This window comes from Mobula hypostoma, chromosome 8, assembly GCF_963921235.1.
Source record: "Mobula hypostoma chromosome 8, sMobHyp1.1, whole genome shotgun sequence".
In the NCBI taxonomy this organism is placed as follows: Eukaryota; Metazoa; Chordata; class Chondrichthyes; order Myliobatiformes; family Myliobatidae; genus Mobula; species Mobula hypostoma.
The window spans coordinates 1,046,651-1,064,703 of NC_086104.1; the positions used below are offsets into that span (position 1 = coordinate 1,046,651).

Here is an 18,053-nt window from a genome sequence, read left to right on the forward strand (position 1 = left end):
TTTTCTAGTTAAACAGTCTCATGTACGGCACTTTGTCAAAGGCCAACATCCACTGACTCTCCTTGGTCTACCCTACTTGTTATTTAATCAAAGAATTAGAAACGTAGAAACCCTACAGCACAATACAGGCCCTTCGGCCCACAATACTGTGCCGAATATGTGTAGAAATTACTAGGGTTACCCATAGCCTTTATTTTTCTAAGCTCCATGTACCTATCCAGGAGCCTCTTAAAAGACCCTATCGTATCCGCCTCCACCACCATCACTGGCAGCCCATTCCACACACTCACCACTCTCTGCGTAAAAAATTATCCCTGACATTTCCTCTGTACCTACTTCCAAGCACCTTAAAACTGTGCCTTCTTGTGTTAGCCATTTCAACCCTGGGAAAAAGCCTCTGACTATCCACACGATCAATTCCTCTCATCACCTTATAGACCTTTATCAGGTCACCTCTCATCCTCCGTCGCTCCAAGGAGAAAGCTCACTCAAGTTCACGCAACCTATTCTCATAAGGCATGCTCCCCAATCCAGGCCACATCCTTGTAAATTACTTACACTCAGGGTCATGGTCTAGCAATGCAAGACTGCCTTCGTCACTGTGCTACTCACCTATTACTAGATTCAGCAAAATTGTCTATGTCGATAGATTCTGGCATGGTTCCAGAAGACTGGAAGATTGCAAATGTCACTCTGCTATTTAAGAAGAGGGCAAGGAAGCAAAAAGGAAATTATAGACCTGTTAGCTTGACATCAGTGGTTGGGAATTTGTTGGAATCGATTGTCAAGGATGAGGTTACAGAGTACCTGGAGGCATATGATAAGATAGACAGAACTCAGCATGGATTCCTTAAAGGAAAATCCTGCCTGACAAACCTATTACAATTTTTTGAGGAAATTACCAGTAGGCTAGACAAGGGAGATGCAATGGATGTTGTATATTTGGATTTTCAGAAGGCCTTTGACAAGGTGCCACACATGAGGCGACTTAACAAGATAATAGCCCATGGAATTACGGAAAAGTTACATACATGGATAGAGCGTTGGCTGATTGGCAGGAAACGGAGAGTGGGAATAAAGGGATCCTATTCTGGTTGGCTGACGGTTACCAGTGGTGTTCCACAGGGATCAGTGTTGGGGCCGCTTCTTTTTACATTGTACATCAACGATTTGGATTATGGAATAGATGGCTTTGTGGCTAAGTTTGCTGACGATACGAAGATAGGTGGAGGGGCTGGTAGTGCTGAGGAAACGGAGAGTCTGCAGAGAGACTTGGATAGATTGGAAGAATGGGCAAAGAAGTGGCAAATGAAGTACAATGTTGGAAAGTGTATGGTTATGCACTTTAGCAGAAAAAAATAAACGGGCAGACTATTATTTAAATGGGGAAAGAATTCAAAGTTCGGAGATGCAACGGGACTTGGGAGTCCTTGTACTGGATACCCTTAAGGTTAACCTCCAGGTTGAGTCGGTAGTGAAGAAGGCGAATGCAATGTTGGCATTCATTTCTAGAGGAATAGAGTATAGGAGCAGAGATCCGATGTTGAGGCTCTATAAGGCACTGGTGAGACCTCACTTGGAGTACTGTGGGCAATTTTGGTCTCCTTATTTAAGAAAGGATGTGCTGACGTTGGAGAGGGTACAGAGAAGATTCACTAGAATGATTCTGGGAATGAGAGGGTTAACATATGAGGAACGTTTGTCCGCTCTTGGACTGTATTCCCTGGAGTTTAGAAGAATGAGGGGAGACCTCATAGAAACATTTCTAATGTTGAAATGCATGGACAAAGTGGATGTGGCTAAGTTGTTTCCCATGATGGGGGAGTCTAGTACGAGAGGGCATGACTTAAGGATCGAAGGGTGCCCATTCAGAACAGAAATGCAAAGAAATTTTTTTAGCCAGAGGGTGGTGAATCTATGGAATTTGTTGCCACGGGCAGCAGTGGAGGCCAAGTCATTGGGTGTATTTAAGGCAGAGATTGATAGGTATCTGAGTAGCCAGAGCATCAAAGGTTATGGTGAAAAGGTGGGGGAGTGGGATTAAATGGGAGAATGGATCAGCTCATGATAAAATGGCAGAGCAGACTCGATGGGCCGAATGGCTGACTTCTGCTCCTTTGTCTTATGGTTTTATGGTCTTATGGTCTTATGGTCTAAATCTCCTCTGCACCCTTTCTATAGTTTCCACATCTTTCCTGTAGTGAGGTGGCCAGAACTGAGCACATTACTGCAAGTGGGGTCTGACCAGGATCCAATATAACTGTAACAATACCTGTCGGCTCTTGAACTCAATCCCACGGTTGATGAAGGCCAACACACCGTATGTCTTCTTAACCACACAGTCAACCTGCGCAGCAGCTTAGTGTCCTATTGACTCGGACCCCAAGATCCCTCTGATCCTCCACACTGCCAAGAGTCTCACTGTTAATACTACATTCTGCCATCATATTTGACCTATCAAAATGAACCACCTCACACTTATCTGGTTTGAATTCCATCTGCCACTTCTCTGGCCAGTTTTGCATCCTATCAATGTCCCGCTGTAACCTCTGACAGCCCTCCACACTATCCACAACACCCCCAACCTTTGTGTCCTCAGCAAATTTACTAACCCATCCCCCACTTCTTCATCCAGGTCATTTATAAAAATCACGAAGAGTAAGGGTCCCAGAACAGATCCCTGAGGCACACCACTGGCCACTGACCTCCATGCAGAATACGACCCGCCTACAACCACTCTTTGTCTTCTGTGGTCAAGCCAGTTCTGGATCTACAAAGCAATGTCCCCTTGGATCTCAATCCTCCTTACTTTCTCAATAAGCCTTGCATGGGGCATCTTATCAAATGCCTTGCTGAAATCTATATACACTCCACCTACGGCTCCTACCTTCATCAATGTGTTTAGTCAGATCCTCAAAAATTCAATCAGGTTCGTAAGGCACGACCTGCCTTTCACAAAACCATGCTGTCTGTTCCTAATCGTATTATCCCTCTCTAAATGTTCATAAATCCTGCCTCTCAGGATCTTCTCCATCAACTTACCAACCACTGAAGACTCACTAGTCTATAATTTCCTGGGCTATCTCTATTCCCATTCTTAAATAAGGGAACAACATCTGCAACCCCTCCAATCCTCAGGAATTTCTCCCGTCCCCATTGATGATGCAAAGATCATCGCCAGAGGTTCAGCAATCTCCTCCCTCGCCTTCCACGGTAGCCTGAGGTACATTTCATCCGGTCCCAGAGACCTATCCAACTTGATTCTTTGCAAAAGCTCCAGCACATCCTTTTTCTTAATGTCTACATGCTCAAGGTTTTCAGTCGCTGTAAGTCATCCCTACAATCGCAAAGGTCCTTTTCTGTAGTGAACACTGAAATATCTATTCATTAAATGTCTCCGCTACCTCCTCCGGTTCCATACACACTTTGCCACTATCACATTTGATTGGTCCAATTCTCTCACATCTTATCCTCTTGCTCTTCACATACTTGTAGAATGCCTTGGGGTTTCCTTCATCCTGCTCGCCAAGACCTTCTCATTGCCCTTTCTGGGACTCCTAATTTCATTCGTAAGCTCCTTCCTGCTAGCCTTATAATTTTCTAGATCCCTATCCCTACCTAGTTTTTTGTACCTTTTGTAAGCTTTTCTTTTCTTCTTGACTAGATTTACAACAGCCTTTGTACACCATGGTTCCTGTACCCCACCATCCATTCCCTGTCTCATTGGTATGTACCTATGCAGAACGTCATGCAAATATCCCCTGAATATTTGCCACATTCCTGCTGTACACTTTCCTGAGAACATCTGGTTCCAATTTACCCAAGTTCCTGCCTGACAGCTTCATCTTTCCCCTGACTCCAATTAAATATTTTCCTGAAACACACACAAAATGATGGTGGAACGCAGCAGACCAGACAGCATCCATAGGAAGAAGCACAGTTGACGGTTTGGGCCAAGACCCTTCGTCAGGACTAACTTAAAGAAGAGATAGTAAGAGATTTGAATGTGGGAGGGGGAAGGGGAGATCCGAAAAAGTATCTCTTCTTTCAGTTAGTCCTGCCGAGAGGTCATGTTGCAGCTATATAGGACCCTGGTCAGACCCCACTTGGAGTACTGTGCTCAGTTCTGGTCGCTTCACTATAGGAAGGATGTGGAAGCCATAGAAAGGGTGAAGAGGAGATTTACAAGGATGTTGCCTGGATTGAGGAGCATGCCTTATGAGAATAGGTTGAGTGAACTCGGCCTTTTCTCCTTGCAGCGACGGAGAATGAGAGGTGACCCGATAGAAATGTATAAGATGATGACAGATATTGATCGTGTGGATAGTCAGAGACTTTTTCCCAGGGCTGAAATGGTTGCCACAAGAGGACACAGGTTTAAGGTGCTTGGGAGTAGGTATACAGGGGATGTCAGGGGTAAATTTTTTACTCAGAGAGTGGTGAATGCGTGGAATGGGCTGCCGGCAACGGTGGTGGAGGCGGATACGATAGGGTCTTTTGAGAGACTTTTAGATAGGTTCATGGAGCTTAGTAAAATAGAGGGCTATAGGAAAGTCTAGTAATTTCTAAGGTAGGGACATGTTCGGCACAACTTTGTAGGCCGAAGGGCCTGTATTATGCTGCAGGATTCCTACGTTTCTATGTTTTTATGTTTCTATCCCTCTCCAATGCTATGGTAAAGGAGATAGGATTGTGACAGATTCTAACAGATGTGTCAGGCAAGATTGTCCCTTAAGGAAACCATGCTGATTCTGGCCTATTTTATCATGTGCCTCCAAGTAACCTGAAAATTCATCTTTAATAATGGACTCCAACATCCACTGAGTTCAGACTAACTAGCCTATAATTTCCTTTCTTCGGCCTCCCTCAAAAAGTGGAGTGACATTTGCAATTTTCCAGTTGTCCAGAACCATTCTAGAATCTAGTGATTCTTGAAAGATCTCCACGATCACTTCAGCCAATTTTCTCAGTACCCTGGTGTGCAGCGCATCTGGTCCAGGTGACCTTTCAGATTCCCAAGCACCTTCTCCTCAGTCATAGCAACTACACTCACTTCTGGGCCCTGGAATAAGATTCAAAACTCCAAAGTCAAAGGGATTTGGGAGTCCTCGTGTAGGATGAATTTCAAGAGGATGTAATGCTGAGGCTGTATAAGGCACGGGTAGGGCTTTACTTGGAGTATTTTGGGCCCCTTATTAAAGAAGGGTGGGCTGACATTGGAGAGGGTTCATACAAGGTTCAGAAGGATGACTCTGGGAATGAAAGGGTTAACATATGAGCAACGGTTAAAGGCCCTGGGCCTGTACTCACTGGAATTCAGAAGAATAATCTCATTGAAATCTATCAAATGTTGAAAGCAACACACATCAAAGTTGCTGTCTCTTCTCTTCTTTTATCTCTTCTTTCAGTTAGTCCTGACGAAGGGTCTCGGCCCGAAACGTCGACTGTACCTCTTTCTAGAGATGCTGCCTGGCCTGCTGCGTTCACCAGCAACTCTGATGTGTGTTGCTTGAATTTCCAGCATCTGCAGAATTCCTTGTGTTCAAATGTTGAAAGGCCTAGATAGAGTGGATGTGGAGTGGATATTTCTTATAGTGAAGCAGTCCAGGACCAGAAATAGAGGAACATCCATTCAGATCAGAGATGAGGAGGAATTTCTTTAGCTAGAGGGTAGTAAATCTGTGGAATTCATTGTCACAGGTGGCTGTGGAGGCCAAGTCACTGGGTGCACAAGGTGGAGATTAATGGGTTCTTGATCACTCAGGGCATGAAAGGTTATGGGGAGTAGGCAAGAGAATGGGGTTAAAAGGGAAAGGAATCAACCATGATAAAAGGCAGAGCAGACTCGCTGGGCCAGATGGCCTAATTCTGATCCTATGTCTTATGGTCTATGATCTGACACTTGAATTTCTGGCATACCGCTTGGTTTTAAAAGCATCCCAATCCTCTATATTCCACTATATTTTTCTTCTATATTACATGCTCTCTCTTTTGCTTTTATGCTCTCTTTGACTTCCCTTATCAGCCACGAGTGCCTCATCCTCCTTATAAAAGAGGATGAATAATACTTCTTCTTCGGGATTAATCAACCCCTGCGCCTTCCAAATTGTTCCCAGAAACTCCAGCCATTGCTGATCTGCTGTCATTCCTGCTAGTGCCTCCTTCAAATCAACTTTGCCAGCTTGCCTCTCAAGCCTCTCTAATTGTCTTACTCCACTGTAATACTGATACATCTGGACTTTATCTTCTCCCTCTCAAATTGCAGGGTGTATTCTATCATATAATTATCACTGTCTCTCAAGGGTTCCTTTACCTTATGCTCCCTAACCATCAGGTTCATTAGACAACACCCAGAATTGCTTTCTCCCCAGAGGGCTGTGGAAAAGACACTTGTTACAACAAGCAGAAGGTGGGGTCCTGTTACAACTTCTGTAGTAGTGGAAAACTACAGTGTTGGCTTCCTTGTTAAAGGATGTGTTTACATCAGAGGCAGTGAGGGTTGAAGACGTGAAGCTCACTGCCTCAGTAAAGCAGCCAGCAGAATCAGACCCAATCTAGCTTGTACTTCCTCTCTTCTCCCCTACACCATCAGGCAGAAGGTATAAAATCCTGAAAGCACATCCCACCAAGCTCAAGGACAGTTTCTATCCCACTGTTATCAGATTGTTGAACAGATCTCTTGTATGATGAGATGGGCTCTTGACCTCGCAATCAGGTTCACTATGATCGTGCACTTTATTGCTCATCTGCATGGCACTTTCTCAGTAACTTACACGTTGTTCTGAATTATTCTTGTTTCACCTTGTTCTGCCTAATTCCACTGGTCTGATCTGTATGAACAGTTTGCAAGAGAAGCTTTTCACTGTACCTATGTACTGCACATGTCACAATAATAAACCAGTATCGATCCTCACTGGAGTTCAGGGAACAGATGATCTTGTTGGGGTGTGACTCTGATAGGGTCTAATGGTGTTCCCCAAATAGCCTGGTACTGGGAATACGAGGATGCAGCTGGGGAGAAAGTTTAGAACATAGAACATAGCACAGTACAGGCCCTTCAGCCCACAATGTTGTGCCGACCCTCATACCCTGCCTCCTATATAACCCCCCACCTTAAATTCCTCCATATACCTGTCTAGTAGTCTCTTAAATTTCACTAGTGTATCTGCCTTCATCACTGACTCAGGCAGTGCATTCCACGCACCAACCTCTCTCTGAGTAAAAAACCTTCCTCTAATATCCCCCTTGAACTTCCCACCCCTTACCTTAAAGCCATGTCCTCTTGTATTGAGCAGTGGTGCCCTGGGGAAGAGGCGCTGGCTATCCACTCTATCTATTCCTCTTAATATCTTGTACACCTCTATCATGTCTCCTCTCATCCTCCTTCTCTCCAAAGAGTAACGCCCTAGCTCCCTTAATCTCTGATCATAATCCATACTCTCTAAACCAGGCAGCATCCTGGTAAATCTCCTCTGTACCATTCCCAATGCTTCCACATCCTTCCTATAGTGAGGCGACCAGAACTGGACACAGTACTCCAAGTGTGGCCTAACCAGAGTTTTATAGAGCTGCATCATTACCTTGCGACTTTTAAACTCTATCCCTCGACTTATGAAAGCTAACACCCCATAAGCTTTCTTAATTACCCTATCTACCTGTGAGGCAACTTTCAGGGATCTGTGGACATGTACGCCCAGATCCCTCTGCTCATCCACACTACCAAGTATCCTGCCATTTACTTTGTACTCTGCCTTGGAGTTTGTCCTTCCAAAGTGTACCACCTCACACTTCTCCGGGTTGAACTCCATCTGCCACTTCTCAGCCCACTTCTGCATCCTATCAATGTCTCTCTGCAATCTTTGACAATCCTCTACACTATCTACAACACCACCAACCTTTGTGTCATCTGCAAACTTGCCAACCCACCCTTCTACCCCCACATCCAGGTCTTTAATAAAAATCACAAAAAAGTAGAGGTCCCAGAACTGACCCTTGTGGGACACCACCAGTCACAACCCTCCAATCCAAATGTACTCCCTCCACCATGACCCTCTGCCTTCTGCAGGCAAGCCAATTCTGAATCCACCTGGCCAAACTTTCCTGGATCCCATGCCTTCTAACTTTCTGAATAAGCCTACCGTGTGGAACCTTGTCAAATGCCTTACTAAATTCCATACAGATCACATCCACTGCACTACCCTCATCAATATGCTTGGTCACCTCCTCAAAGAACTCTTATCAGGCTTGTTAGACACAATCTGCCCTTCACAAAGCCATGCTAACTGTCCCTGATCAGACCATGATTCTCTAAATGCCTATAGATCCTATCTCTAAGAATCTTTTCCAACAGCTTTCCCACCACTGGTCCATAATTACCCGGACTATCCCTACTTCCTTTTTTGAACAAGGGGACAACATTCGCCTCTCTCCAATCCTCCGGTACCATTCCCATGGACAACGAGGACATAAAGATCCTAGCCAGAGGCTCAGCAATCTCTTCCTTCGCCTCATGGAGCAGCCTAGGGAATATTTCGTCAGGCGCCGGGGAATTATCTGTCCTAATGTATTTTAACAACTCCAACGCCACCTCTTCCTTAATATCAACATGCTCCAGAACATCAACCTCACTCATATTGTCCTCACCATCATCAAGTTCCCTCTCATTGGTGAATACCGAAGAGAAGTATTCATTGAGGACCTCGCTCACTTCCACAGCCTCCAGGCACATCTTCCCACCTTTATCTCTAATCAGTCCTACCTTCACTCCTGTCATCCTTTTGTTCTTCACATAATTGAAGAATTCCTTGGGGTTTTCCTTTACCCTACTCGCCAAGGTCTCCTCATGCCCCCTTCTTGCTCTTCTCAGCCCCTTCTTAAGCTCCTTTCTTGCTTCCCTATATTCCTCAATAGACCCATCTGATCCCTGCTTCCTAAACTGCATGTGTGCTGCCTTCTTCCACCTGACTAGATTTTCCACCTCACTTGTCACACATGGTTCCTTCACCCTACCATTCTTTATCTTCCTTACCAGGACGAATTTATCCCTAACATCCCGCAAGAGATCTCTAAACATCGACCACATGTCCATAGTACATTTCCCTGCAAAAACATCATCCCAACTCACACCCGCAAGTTCTAGCCTTATTGCCTCATAATTTGCCCTTCCCCAATTAAAAATTTTCCTCTCCTCTCGGATTCTATCCTTTTCCATGATAATGCTAAAGGCCAGGGAGCGGTGGTCACTGTCCCCCAGATGCTCACCCACTGAGAGATCTGTGACCTGACACAGTTCATTACCTAGTACTAGATCTAGTGTGGCATTCCCCCGGTCGGCCTGTCCATACTGCTACAGGATGTGAGGGTTTCTCCCTGGACAGAGCCGCTGTCTACACTCAAGGTGATTCATTTATTTCGAGGTACAGTGTGGAAGAAGCCCCTCCGGCCCAACGAGCCACACTGCCCAGCACCCACCTATTCAACCCTGGCCTAATCACAATGACCAATTAACCTCCTAAGCAATGTGTCCTTGGGTGGCAGGAGGGAATTGGAGCATCTGGGGGAAACCGACACGGTCACGGGGAGAAATCCTTACAGAATTGAACCCGGAACTCGGAAACACTCTGAGCTGCAACTGCAGACAACGGGTAAAGTTGACAATGGGGGTCACTGCAGCGTCAGCCAGGTCTCAATGTAAGACCAAGAGGAGAGCTGCTACGGTCAATGCCTGCCCCTTCTCCTCAGACATTTCTGCTGAATCATCACCAGTAATGTTTGAACAGTCGTCGATTTTTCACTGGGCAGACTGTATGAATACTGGTGATTCTGGAACATTCTAATACTGAAGAAGTTTGAAGAGCTGACGTTCACAGCCAATTCCCCATCGCTGCCCTGTTATCATCATGTTTAATTGCCCTACAGAGTGCTAACTTCCAGAGAAAGGACTGGAACTTTCTGGAAAAAGGCAGGGGAACGGGAGATTTGTTCCATCTGTGTGGCCAAACAGGCTGAGCTTGTAACCTTGGCCCCTACCCCTCAGCTGTGCACTCTGGCCCACACACACCTGACTTGTGCACTCTGACCTGCACACCATAACCCATACACACCTGACCTGTACACTCTGACCCACACACACCCGACCTGTGCACTCTGACTCATGTACTCCAGTTTGTACACTCTGACCCACAAATCCCAGCCCGTGCACTTTGACCCACAGACTCTCACCTGCACACTCTGAACCATTCACTATAACCCAAACACCTCGAACCGTGCACGGTGACACCCACCAGCACACACTGACCCTGGCTCCCTAAACCACTCTGCTGGTCCCTTTCTCCCTGATGGCCGGGCCCTGACCATCGATCCTCCTGGTGTCCCAATCAGTGCCTACCTGCTGGGGCAGCGAGCTGGTGTCTGACGTGGGCTGCTGGGCCAGCGTGATGCCCAGGACGAGGGTGTGTACGGCACAGGTGCCGGTGCTGAGCACGACGACAGGCAGGAGCTGCAGCGGCAGGGTGATGAAGAGTGCAAAGGTGAAGAAGGCCAGCCAGCCCACCGTGTCACTGGCCCGGTACGATGGGGTGACGCTGGCTCCCAGCTGGCAGAAGATCTGGACGTCGATGAGCCCCCAGAGCAGGTAGGGTACCATGTTTTGCCAGAGGCGGTCGGGCAGAACCCTGCAGCGACAGAGGACAAAGAGGAGAAGCTGGGCCAGGAGTCCGGCCGTGGACACCAGCAGGGCCACCAGCTTCTCGGCCGAGTACAGTACGGCACAGCTCACTAGCGTGTAGCAGTCGAAAAGGGCAGCAAAGACCACCAGCACCAGTTGTGTGTCCCCCCGCTGACGTCGGAAGTAGGTCTGGTACAGGGTTTCCAGGGACTCAGGCACGAAGGTCAGTCTCATCCCCGGGGGTAGACACAGGCAGAAGCCGCCAGCCCGCACTGCCACTTCCCCCTGTCCGGGATCCGAGGGGAGGCTGACCGAGCATTCCGCCGACAGCTCTGGCTCTGACAATGCACGGTTCCTTGGCATGGCCGCCACTTGACCAGTCAGTCACTGGGGTCACTGCAGGACTTTCAGTGCGAGGTCTCAGTGTGGTACGGTCAGTGTGTGATCTCAGTGACTGTGGTCAGTGTGTGATCTCAGTGACCGTGGTCAGTGTGGGACGGTCAGTGTGTGATCTCAGTGACCGTGGTCAGTGCCGGACGGTCAGTGTGTGATCTCAGTGACCGTGGTCAGTGCCGGACGGTCAGTGTGTGATCTCAGTGATAGTGGTCAGTGCTGGACAGTCAATGTGTGATCTCCGTGACCGTGGTCAGTGCGGGACGGTCAGTGTGTGATCTCAGTGATAGTGGTCAGTGCTGGACAGTCAATGTGTGATCTCTGTGACCGTGTTAGTGCGGGATGGTCATTGTGGGATGGTCAGTGTGTGATCTCCGTGACTGTGATCAATGTGGGTTCTCAGTCACCACAGTCGGGGCGGGACCGTCTGTGCGAGACGGGTAGTTGGGAACGGTCAGTCCGTTTCGGATGGTCAGTGCGAGGTCTCAATGACAAGTGGGCATTGCAGGGTAGTCACTACCTGGCGGTCAGTCCCCGCTGGTCACTGTCCGGTTCGTCAGTCTCCGACAAGCCGTATCGGCTCCGCCGCTCCCAGTGTCCGGGACTCGCGGTTCGACTGCGGGGAGGTACCGGGCCCGCTGCCGATCCCCGCTTCCGACAGCCGCCGCTCCCCTTCCAGAGTCCCCTGCCCTGGGTCCTCGGCTCGGCGCAGCCGCAGGAGATGCCGGAGTGTGTCCGGGCCCGAGAGAACAGCGGCGGATCGGGCGCGACAGAGCGAGCGAGAGAGTGGGGGAGGAGAGAGGGGGAGAGAGAGAGGGGGAGAGAGAGAGTGAGAGAGATGCACGAGGAGGGAGGGAGAGAGAGAGAGAGAGAGAGGGGAGAGAGAGAGAGAGGGAGGGGGAGAGAGATGGAGAGAGGGGGGAGAGAGGGGGGAGAGAGATGCAGGGGAAGGAAGGGAGAGAGAGAGGGGGGAGGGAGGGAGGGAGTGAGAGAGAGATGCAGGGGGAGGGAGGGAGAGAGTGAGAGAGAGAGGGGGAGGGAGAGAGTGAGAGAGAGATGCAGGGGAAGGGAGGGAGAGAGTGAGAGAGAGGGGGGGGAGGGAGAGAGGGAGGGAGGGAGAGAGTGAGAGGGAGGGGGGAGAGAGTGAGCGAGATGCAGGGGGAGAGAGAGAGTGAGTGAGAGAGAGAGAGGGAGGGAGAGAGAGGGGGGAGAGAGAGAGGGGGGAGAGAGAGAGTGAGATGCAGGGGGAGGGAGGGAGAGAGTGAGAGAGAGAGAGGGGGAGGGGGAGACAGAGGGGGGAGAGAGAGAGAGAGATATGCAGGGAAGGGAGGGAGAGAGAGAGAGGGGAGGGAGAGGGAGGGAGGGAGAGAGTGAGAGAGAGGGATGGGGAGAGAGAGAGTGAGAGAGATGCAGGAGGAGGGAGAGAGAGAGAGAGAGGGGGGAGAGAGAGGGAGGGAGAGAGTAAGAGGGAGGGGAGAGAGAGTGAGCGAGATGCAGGGGAGGGAGAGAGTGAGTGAGAGAGAGAGAGGGGAGAGAGAGGGGGAGAGAGAGAGAGGGAGAGAGATGCAGGGGAAGGGAGGGAGAGAGTGAGAGAGAGGGGGGGAGGGAGAGGGAGGGAGGTAGACAGAGAGAGAGGGAGGGAGAGAGAGAGATTGAGAGAGATGCAGGAGGAGAGAGGGAGAGAGTGAGTGAGAGAGAGAGGGGGGAGAGAGAGAGTGAGATGCAGGGGGAGGGTGGGAAAGAGTGAGTGAGAGAGAGAGCGGGAGGGAGAGAGGGGAGGGGGAGACAGAGGGGGGGAGAGAGAGAGTGAGAGAGAGATGCAGGGAAGGGAGGGAGAGAGAGAGGGGGGGAGGGAGAGGGAGGGAGAGAGAGAGTGAGAGAGAGGGATGGGGAGAGAGAGTGAGAGAGATACAGGAGGAGGGAGGGAGAGAGAGAGAGGGAGGGGGAGGGAGAGAGTGAGAGAGAGAGGGGGGAGGGAGAGAGAGGGAGGGAGAGAGTGAGAGAGATGCAGGGGGAGGGAGGGAGAGAGTGAGTGAGAGAGAGAGAGCAGGAGGGAGAGAGAGGGGAGAGAGAGAGAGGGGGGAGAGAGAGAGGGGGAGAGAGATGCAGGGGAAGGGAAGGAGAGAGTGAGAGAGGGGGGGAGGGAGAGAGAGGGAGGGAGGGAGAGAGTGAGAGGGAGGGGGAGAGAGAGTGAGAGAGATGCAGGGGAGGGAGGGAGAGAGTGAGTGAGAGAGAGGGGGGAGAGAGAGAGTGAGAGAGAGATGCAGGGGAAAGGAGGGAGAGAGTGAGAGAGAGAGAGGGAGGGAGGGAGAGAGTGAGAGGGAGGGGAGAGAGAGTGAGAGAGATGCAGGGGAGGGAGAGAGTGAGTGAGAGAGAGAGAGAGGGAGGGAGAGAGAGAGGGGGAGAGAGAGAGGGAGGGAGAGAGAGATTGAGAGAGATGCAGGGGAGAGAGGGAGAGAGTGAGTGAGAGAGAGAAGGGAGAGAGAGTGAGATGCAGGGGGAGGGAGGGAGAGAGTGAGTGAGAGAGAGAGAGAGCGGGAGGGAGAGAGGGGGAGGGGGGAGAGAGAGAGTGAGAGAGAGATGCAGGGAAGGGAGGGAGAGAGTGAGAGAGAGGGGAGGGAGAGGGAGGGAGGGAGAGAGAGAGAGAGGGAGGGGGAGAGAGAGAGTGAGAGAGATGCAGGGGGAGTGAGGGAGAGAGTGAGTGAGAGAGAGAGGGGAGGGAGAGAGAGTGAGAGAGATGCAGGGGGAGGGAGGGAGAGAGAGAGGGAAGGAGGGGGAGGGTAGGGTAAGAGAGAGTAAGGAAGGGAGGGAGAGAGAGGGAGGGTGGTAGGGAGGGAGTTAAGGAGAGACAAAAAGGGAGAGAAGGAAAGAGAGAGGGGGATGGGAGAGGGAAGGAGGAAAGAGAGAGGGGGAAGGGAGAGTGGAAATGGCGAGGGTGAGAAAGGGGGAGATAGAGAGAAAGAAAAAGACCATAAGACCTGAAGCACCTTCAATTACTCCAAAAGACTGAGGTTTGGTAAAATACTGAAAGGCTTTTATTCGCTGTACAATACGACCTCCACAGTGAGTGTCTGCCCCCGGACTGAGGGGGAGGGGCAAGGCGAACACCTTTATACAGGACTCTGTGGGAGGAGGCACAGGGGCAGTCAGCAGAGGGGTGTGTCCAGACAGGTAACCGAGTTACAACATATATACATGGTTTACCACAAGACCATAAGACAAAGGAGCAGAAGTCGGCCATTTGGTCCATCGAGTCTGCTCCGCCATTTTATCATGAGCTGATCCAGTCTCCTATTTAGTCCCACTCCCCCGCCTTCTCACCATAACCTTTGATGCTCTGGCCACTCAGATACCTTTCAATCTCTGCCTTAAATACACCCAATGACTTGGCCTCCACCGCTGCCCGTGGCAACAAATTCCATAGATTCACCACCCTCTGACTAAAAAAATTTCTTCGCATTTCTGTTCTGAAAGGGCGCCCTTCAATCCTTAAGTCATGCCCTCTCGTACTAGACTCCCCCATCATGGGAAACAACCTTGCCACATCCACTCTGTCCATGCATTTCAACATTAGAAATATTTCTATGAGGTCTCCCCTCATTCTTCTAAATTCCAAGGAATACAGTCCAAGAGCAGACAAACGTTCCTCATATGTTAACCCTCTCATTCCCGGAATCATTCTAGTGAATCTCCTCCGTACCCTTTCCAACGTCAGCACATCCTTTCTTAAATAAGGAGACCAACACTGCCCACAGTACTCCAAGTGAGGTCTCACCAGCGCCTTATAGAGCCTCAACATCACATCCCTGCTCCTGTACTCTATTCCTCTAGAAATGAATACCAACATTGCATTCGCCTTCTTCACCACTGACTCAACCTGGAGGTTAACTTTTAAGGGTATCCTGTACGAGGACTCCCAAGTCCCATTGCATCTCAGAATTTTGAATTCTTTCCCCATTTAAATAATAGTCTGCCCGTTTATTTTTTCTGCCAAAGTGCATAACCATACACTTTCCAACATTTTACTTCATTTGCCACTTCTCTGCCCATTCTTCCAATCTATCCAAGTCTCTCTGCAGACTCGCCGTTTCCTCAGCACTACCGGCCCCTCCACCTATCTTCATATCGTCAGCAAACTTAGCCACAAAGCCATCTATTCCATAATCCAAATCGTTGATGTGCAATGTAAAAAGAAGTGGCCCCAACACTGATCCCTGTGGAACACCACTGGTAACTGGCAGCCAACCAGAATAGGATCCCTTTATTCCCACTCTCTGTTTCCTGCCAATCAGCCAACGCTCTATCCACGTATGTAACTTTCCCGTAATTCCATGGGCTATTATCTTGTTAAGTAGCCTCATGTGTGGCACCTTGTCAAAAGCCTTCTGAAAATCCAAATATACAACATCCACTGCATCTCCCTTGTCTAGCCTACTGGTAATTTCCTCAAAAAATTGTAATAGGTTTGTCAGGCAGGATTTTCCTTTAAGGAATCCATGCTGAGTTCTGCCTAACTTGTCATATGCCTCCAGGTACTCTGTAACCTCATCCTTGACAATCGACTCCAACAACTTCCCAACCACCGATGTCAAGCTAACAGGTCTATAATTTCCTTTTTGCTTCCTTGCCCCCTTCTTAAATAGCGGAGTGACATTTGCAATCTTCCAGTCTTCTGGAACCATGCCAGAATCTATCGACTTTTGAAAGAACATCGCTAATGCCTCCACAATCTCCACAGCTACTTCCTTCAGAACACGAGGGTGCATTCCATCTGGTCCAGGAGATTTATCTACCTTTAGCCTATACAGCTTCCTGAGTACTTCCTCTGTCGTAATTGTGACTGTGCACACTTCTCTTCCCTGCCACCCTTGAGTGTCCAGTATACTGCTGATGTCTTCCTCAGTGAAGACTGATGCAAAATACTCGTTCAGTTCCTCTGCCATCTCCTCATCTCCCATTACAATTTCTCCAGCATCATTTTCTATCAGTCCTATATCTACTCTCACCTGTCTTTTACTCTTTATATACTTGAAAAAGCTTTTAGTATCCTCTTTGATATTATTTGATAGCTTCCTTTCATAGTTAATCTTTTCTCTCTTAATGACCTTCTTGGTTTCCTTTTGTAAGGTTTTAAAAACTTCCCAATCCTCTGTCTTCCCACTAATTTTTGCTTCCTTGTATGCCCTCTCCTTTGCTTTAACTTTGGCTTTGACTTCTCTTGTCAACCATGGTTGCATCCTTTTTCCACTCGAAAATTTCTTCTTTTTAGGAATATACCTGTCCTGCCCATTCCTCATTTCTCGCATAAACTCCAGCCACTGCTGCTCTGCTGTCTTTCCCGCTAGTGTCCGTTTCCAGTCAACTTTGGCCAGTTCCTCTCTCATGCCACTGTAATTTCCTTTACTCCACTGAAATACCGACACATCAGATTTTGGCTTCTCTTTTTCAAATTTCACAGTGAACTCAATCATGTTATGATCACTGCCTCCTAAGGGTTCCTTCACCTCAATCTCTCCAATCACCTCCGGTTCATTACACAATACCCAATCCAGTACAGCCGATCCCTTAGTGGGCTCAACAACAAGCTGTTCTAAAAAGCCATCTCGCAGACATTCTACAAATTCTCTCTCTTGAGATCCAGTGCTGACCTGATTTTCCCAATCTACTCACATGTTAAAATCCCCCACAATTATCATAACACTGCCCTTCTGACAAGCCTTTTCTATTTCCAGTTGTAATTTGTAGTCCACATCCCTGCAGCTGTTTGGAGGCCTATAAATAACTGCCATCAGGGTCCTTTTACCCCTGCTATTTCTTAGCTCAACCCATAAAGATTCTGCACCTTCCGATCCTATATCACCTCCTTCTAATGATTTAATATCATTTCTTACCAATAAAGCCACGCCTCCCCCTCTGCCTACCTTCCTATCCTTCCGATACACCGTGTATCCTTGGACGTTCAGCTCCCAGAGACATGCATCCTTTAGCCAGGTCTCAGTGATGGCCACAATATCATACCTGCCAATCTGTAGCTGTACAACAAGATCATCCACCTTATTCCTTATGCTGTGTGCATTTAAGTACAACACCTTAAGACCAGTATTTGATACTTTTTGCTTTGATTTCACTGCAACTTTATTGCACTGCAACTCATCCCAATGGCTACAAATTTGCCCCATCGCCTAACTGTCTTTCCTGACATCTTTACTGCTCACTATCTTAGATTTATTTCTGTTTTCCCCTTCCTCCACTCTATCATTCCGGTTCCCATCCCCCTGCCAAATTAGTTTAAACCCTCCCTAACAGTTCTATTAGACTTTCCCACCAGGATATTGGTCCCCTTCGGGTTCAGGTGTAACCTGTCCTTTTTGAACAGGTCATACTTCCCCCAGAAGAGATCCCAATGATCCAAGAATCTGAAGCCCTGCCCCCTACACCAGTCTCTCAGCCACGCATTCATCTGCCTGATCCAACTACTCCTGCCCTCGCTAGCACGTGGCACAGGTAGCCATCCCGAGATTACTACCCTGGAGGTCCTGCTTCTCAGCTTCCTTCCTAACTCCTGGAAATCTCTCTTCAGGATCTCCTCCTTTGTCCTATCTGTGTCATTGGTACCAACATGTACCAAGACAACTGGCTGCTCACCCTCCCCCTTTAGAATATTCAGGACCCGATCCGAGACATCCCGTACCCTGGCACCTGGGAGGCAACACACCATGTGGGTATCTCTATCAGGCTCACAGAATCTCCTGTCCGTTCCCTTGACTATGGAATCCCCTACGACTACCGCATTCCTCTTCTCCCTCTTTCTCTCCTGCACAACAGCGCCAGGCTCAGTGCTAGAGACCTGGTCACCGTGGGTGTCCCCTGTCAGGTCATCCCCCTCAACAGCATCCAGAACAAGATATTTGTTGCTGAGGGGGACAGCCACAGGGGTGCTCTCCACTATCCGGGCATTTCCCTTCCCTCTCTTGACAGTGACCCAGTTTTCAGA

General features: G+C 48.8%; 1 protein-coding gene across 3 annotated transcripts in view; it reads right to left on the reverse strand.

Moving 5' to 3' along the window:
* adcy3a (adenylate cyclase 3a) overlaps window positions 1-11,908 on the reverse strand; it is a 143,436-nt gene extending 131,528 nt beyond the window's left edge. For all 3 annotated transcript variants that reach the window (XM_063055376.1, XM_063055377.1, XM_063055375.1), the window contains exon 1: window positions 10,388-11,908. In XM_063055376.1, coding sequence (XP_062911446.1) covers window positions 10,388-11,029 — 642 coding nt within the window. In that variant the 5' untranslated portion in view covers window positions 11,030-11,908. The remainder of the gene's footprint in view (window positions 1-10,387) is intronic.
* Window positions 11,909-18,053: the final 6,145 nt, after the last annotated feature.